This window comes from Alosa sapidissima, chromosome 3 (genome assembly GCF_018492685.1).
Source record: "Alosa sapidissima isolate fAloSap1 chromosome 3, fAloSap1.pri, whole genome shotgun sequence".
Taxonomy (NCBI): Eukaryota; Metazoa; Chordata; class Actinopteri; order Clupeiformes; family Clupeidae; genus Alosa; species Alosa sapidissima.
The window spans coordinates 13940351-13945778 of NC_055959.1; the positions used below are offsets into that span (position 1 = coordinate 13940351).

Below are 5428 nucleotides of genomic sequence, written 5' to 3' on the forward strand. Positions count from 1 at the left end.
TGATGGTTATATGTGCTTATCATCCACGGTTTGTCTAACATTTTTTATATTTGTTATGGGATTTACAAGACTATGTCAGGTACAATCGGGGACATGTGATCAACAAGAAAATGCTATTTGTGTCAAAAAAAATTGTTAGGAAAACATTCCAACTTATATGTCTGACATTTTAAGAGTTAAATGAGTCTAAAATGTTATTCAAGCATAAAAATGTGGCACCATAGTTTTCTCTCATGGTTAAACATGTCCTATGAACGCTCACATAAGAATCCTTTTTTCTAAAGTGTACGTTTCTGGTAACGTCCTAATTTTAGGCTTAGCTATAAGATTAATTAATACATCTCATCTATATTATCAGTTTTAGTATTTTTGATGATTTATATCATTAGTAATCCACCTGCTTTTTCGGCACTTATCGGGCATCTATTTCGGCAGAAATGCGCGTGAGCAAGGCTTCATGACACCAATCTTGCTCCAGCGGCGAGATCACAACACATGATTGGCACAATGTCTTCACAACACACCACGATTGGCTCAATGTATTAACATGTCGACGTTTTGCCGCGGAAGGGGTGTGATATGCGTAGACAACTGCCATATTGGCATTACAAACTAACCCCATGCATTTCTATGGAGGATTTTTTGAGTGCTGTGTCATTAGAAAGTCTCTGGTTAAGTACAAAGTACAGAATTACATCATAAAGAGTTTAATGATCTACATTAAACAGGCATTTCTCAAGTACAAAAATAAATACAGCTTATCAATAAATATATTATAAAATTAAAATAAATAAATACAATAAATAGTTTGTTCTCAATGCATGGTCTAAGAAGCTTGTCCATTGATGGCTTGATTGAATGTTCAGAATGCAGAATGTGAATGTTGGGAATGCAGAACCATACAGGGTGTCGACCACGATGGACCACCACCATGTCTTTTTGTGGGGAGTTAAATATCCCCAAACCAAATGAAAATACTAAATCCAATGTGTGCCATGGCCTCTTCAGTACTCCACCATGGTGTTGGCTAGGTACAGCAGTCGGTGTAGATGACGTTCAACTTCTTTCCTGATCTGCTCCCATGACTGTTTGCTGTATTTCTAAAACAAGACAAAGAAAATGCGTTATTCAGCGTAGTGCACAATGTTCAGTATAGAAGCACTGCATGGACAACTCAGACATATTCGCCGCACATTGAGTCAAAACAGAATCTGTTCACCCCGACTCAACATTTACGCCATATGTTTTCTAACAAAGGCTCTTTACATAGGTAAGATTATTTACAGGCAACATCAATCAACAAGCTTCAGTTCAGTGTTCACACCTATACTAATCCATAACTGGGTCAATATGAGTTTGGACTGGATTCTTCACTCTCAGACTGTAAGCTTCATGACAGATTCCTAATTTTCTGTCATTCAACCATCTGTCCATCAATCACTGAGAATTATGAAGAATGATTAAAAGGAGAGCAACTTAAAATAAAGTAATTTACCATTTCTATCAGGAACTTCTTCAGGCTACGGAAGTGTTTCTTCAGTTGTTTTCTGTATTTAGACATTCTTGTCGGCACTTGTGCAGCCTGTAAATATAGAAAATTGAATTCAATAAAGTATTTCTTTGAAACAAAATGGTTCATGCATCATGACTCTGTGGCTTTTCATCTTAAGTAAACTCACACAATCTCCAAGGTTGGTAGACTGCTGGTTGAGAATGTTGAGCAGGTTGTCCAGTTTCGTCTTATCCCAAGTGTTGGTCACATTTGAATTGTTCAACAGCCTCACTATCTGCTTTGTGGCCACATGCAGGAATATGATTTTGTCATCAGCCTAAAAGGACAGAAGAAACAACATCAACAACAACACTTTCATTCTTGTTGGTTGTTCATGATGAATAAGGAAAGGCCTTCCCAATAGCTCTTTGCCATGACTGGTAACTAAGGGAGCATGTTTACCTTGAAGAGCTTCTTGTGAGTATTAAATTATGTAGAGGAAAGTACACATTTACATCATGATGTGAAGGCCAAATAATTCTCTTACAACCCCATTTCCAAAATAACTTGGGACGTTGTGTGAAATGTAAATACAAGCAGAATGCTATAATCTGCAAATCATGTAAGCCTTATATTTGTGACATATCTGGACCGCAGACAGGTATCGGTTATCAGAAGTTCTCCTGAGCCCATAAAATTATTTTATTCACAGACTCAGGTCTGTTTTTAAAACAGTAAAATGAGTATATATTTACCGTAAAAGTCAAATTTGTTTCAACATTTGATGTCTATGCCCTTTTTGCATCTATGTAGGTTTACGAGATTTGCAGAAAAGGCTATTATATGCTGTGTAAAATGTAAATTAAAAAGTCTAAACTTTTTGGAAATGGTTCTGTCTGGGCCTGAAATCATCAGTTGATATACAAAGTTGTTATATTTAATTATCTATTTCAGAGATGGACTATCTTCAAATTCTAAATGACTTGACCTGCCTGAGAACTTGGAGTCAACTAGATCTAACTTCTACTCTCTAAAGCTTTGGACAGCAACTCAGGACTTTTCTATTGATCAGGAGGTCAATAGTGTACGGAGCCCAGGAGGTGTCATTGCAAGACATTTAGTAAATTGTGTGCATGATTAAGTAAATTGTGTGCTGATTTTACAAAAAGTAAAATGGGAGCACCATTTAGCAACATGAGCACACTATTTAGTAAAATGTGCGCATGATTTAGCAAAATGTGTGCACAATTTAGTAAAACGTGTGCAAGATTTAATAAATTGAGAGCAGTTTAGTAAAATGAACACACTATTTAGTAAAACATGCGCACGATTTAATAAAATGCGCGCACAATTTAGTAAAATTAGCAGACGTTTTCTGGATGTTCACCTAAAAATATCTTGCAATGACCCCTCCAGGGTTCCGTAATAGTGTGACTCCAGAAAGCCACCCTATGAATGCACAAGGCAAATTGCAAGAGAAGCAAATGGGGATTAGCCTAGAAATCTAGACGCACCCTAGCGGCGGCAAATTAATTTGCTCAGCCTGTACGTCTAGTAGAAAACCATAGGAATTTCTATTGGCTAACACCGTCGATGTTATCCAATCACAGCGCTCTATTTTGTTAGAGCGTCTTAAGGCGGGCTTAACAGGATAAACGACAGTCCTGCGACGGTGAACAACAAGAAAGGTGGCTATGGCGAACGAAGAGTGGTTGTTTGAATCGGCGTTGGCGTCAACTTTGGAGGAGTTGGACTTAAGTCATTCCTTTCGAAGAAGGATGTATTTGCCGTTTTGCCGACCGGATAAGCGAGGTGAATGGCTCGATTCCAGACTATACATTTCAATGATATAGGATGGCCCGCCAGGCTAAATGGGGATACTTCAATGAGAGTAAACTAAAAGGGAAGGGGGTCTTACCGTAGCACTGTTCACAGAGCGGTATAGGGCTGAAAGTATCTGGGTATCTGGAAGTCTGGGCACTCCGTCTGATTTGAAATCTCCTCCCTTCATGTAAGACAAAGAAGAAGAAAAAAAAACATATTTACACACTTGTACAACAGTCAAAGTCAATTACAGTCAAATACTCAACAGAAGCAGGTGCTTTAATTGCCAAATGTTTCACAAAGATTCATAGTGAACTATCTCTTACCAGTGTACTCTGTAAACATTTCCTAAAAATGTAATTGTGCACTAGAAAAACAGGCAGTGCTAATTAATTAGGACTGCACCGTGGCTAATTGCATTGCAACACTCTAAACAGCCTAGACGCAAAATGCCAGTTACTAAGTTGAATCGACTATTAACCAAGTACCTGCAATTACTGTAGCATCTATGGTGAGCATCTAACATCTTGCAGTTGAGTTGGTTACTTTGATAGCCTAGAAGTATGGAAAGGGAAAACGACTGCAGAATTCCCCAATACTCCAGAAGCAAGGATATACGGGACCACTTTCCCTTTCAATGTCCTCTCCCACTTAACGCAATGAACAGCCTATGTGGTCGACAAACTTATAAACTTATTATCTTCAAAAGTTTAGTATACTTTTTACTAGCCTAAGTGAATTAGTTTAGCTCATTTCGCTGACAAGTGACATGTTGTATCTTACCTTGTGTAGTAGTAGGCCTTCTTCCCCCCTCTTCTTGTCTTCCATTTTCTCGTCTTCGCGTGCTACTCGCTTTCGAATATGTATAGCCCATAGTGAAGAAATCTTACATTTGGTTGTAAAATAGAAAAACCAATCCAATAGCGGCACGTTGAACGACATTTAAAGTCTCTTTTTAGTTGTTTTGTCATTCTCGTCGATTTCGAATACTATCAAGTGGCGTAGCGAAGAGTTACGTGTAGGCTACCCGCTGCGCTGACGTCGTAAATGAAAAATGAAGGGTCGGCTTTTGTTGGGCGTGCCCATTTCACTTTCTCACTTTCATTTGGAATGATGTCAGCCTAAAATGATGCAATGATGCAAAATTGCATATATTTAAGCCTATATAGAATGTCATACTACAATGCATTTGTGAAAGTGAAGTGAAATGACTGCTTCCATCTTAACAATACAAACTAGATGTACCGCATAGCGGTACAAAATATGACCGCCGCTCAGTCCTGTACATCCATTCCGCGAAAATAAATCACACTTCAATTTGTCTCCATATTTTACTCCATCCCCCCTCTTGAAACTTTTGTGTATGCTTGTTTGGCATGCCTGAGTGTGTGTGTGCGGCTGCACAGAAAGTAGCCTACTGGTGCTGAAAAGGTGAATAGATTGTAGAATAGCCAAAGAAGATGTAGCATTGTTATAAAACCTTTAATGTCTCTAAACAATCACAAGTAGAGCAGTTCATCACAGTTCATCCATTGCAACTGGATTGATGAAAGGTCACTTACACCTGTAGGCTACATTGTATTTGGGAAAAGCAAAAGGTATCAGCATAATGTTATTTATTTATTTATTTATTTATTTATTTATAAACAAAAACATCTCTGTCAGTTCCATGCCGTTTTCAACAGCTATCAAAAACAAAGGTAATTTTTGGATGGATGGATTTCTGGTGAATGTTTCTTCATCTACATAAGATTTTAGTCATCTTTAGTTCATGTAATACTTTATTGTCAATGCACAAATTAAGTAACAGTAGTCTGAAACGTTATTGTTAATGCGCAAATTAAGTAACAGTAGTCTGAAACGAAATGCTGTTTTACATCTAACCAGTGGTGCAAATAACTGACATGTCCAAATGGGCCTTGATAAAATGCGTCGCTAGACTGTTCATACACATTTTAACGGGCCAAAGTTGAAGAGCTGTTGTCCGTTATTGTTCGTGCAAATATAGGCTGATTCATGTTCCCTTGCATTGTGTTACTGAGGTCCATGGCTAGTCTGGCTTTCACCAGACCAAGCTCAATCTTTTAAGAAATCAAAAAATAAATAGCGGGC

General features: G+C 38.0%; 1 protein-coding gene across 1 annotated transcript; it reads right to left on the bottom strand.

Moving 5' to 3' along the window:
- Positions 1 to 946: 946 nt before the first annotated feature.
- Positions 947 to 4377, bottom strand: LOC121706280 (interferon a3-like). Its single transcript, XM_042087895.1, has 5 exons — positions 4100 to 4377; positions 3411 to 3497; positions 1680 to 1829; positions 1496 to 1582; positions 947 to 1100 (listed from the first exon to the last, which is right to left on the bottom strand). Exons 1-5 carry the CDS (start codon positions 4256 to 4258, stop codon positions 1005 to 1007), a joined length of 579 nt encoding a protein of 192 aa, XP_041943829.1. The 5' UTR covers positions 4259 to 4377; the 3' UTR covers positions 947 to 1004.
- Positions 4378 to 5428: the final 1051 nt, after the last annotated feature.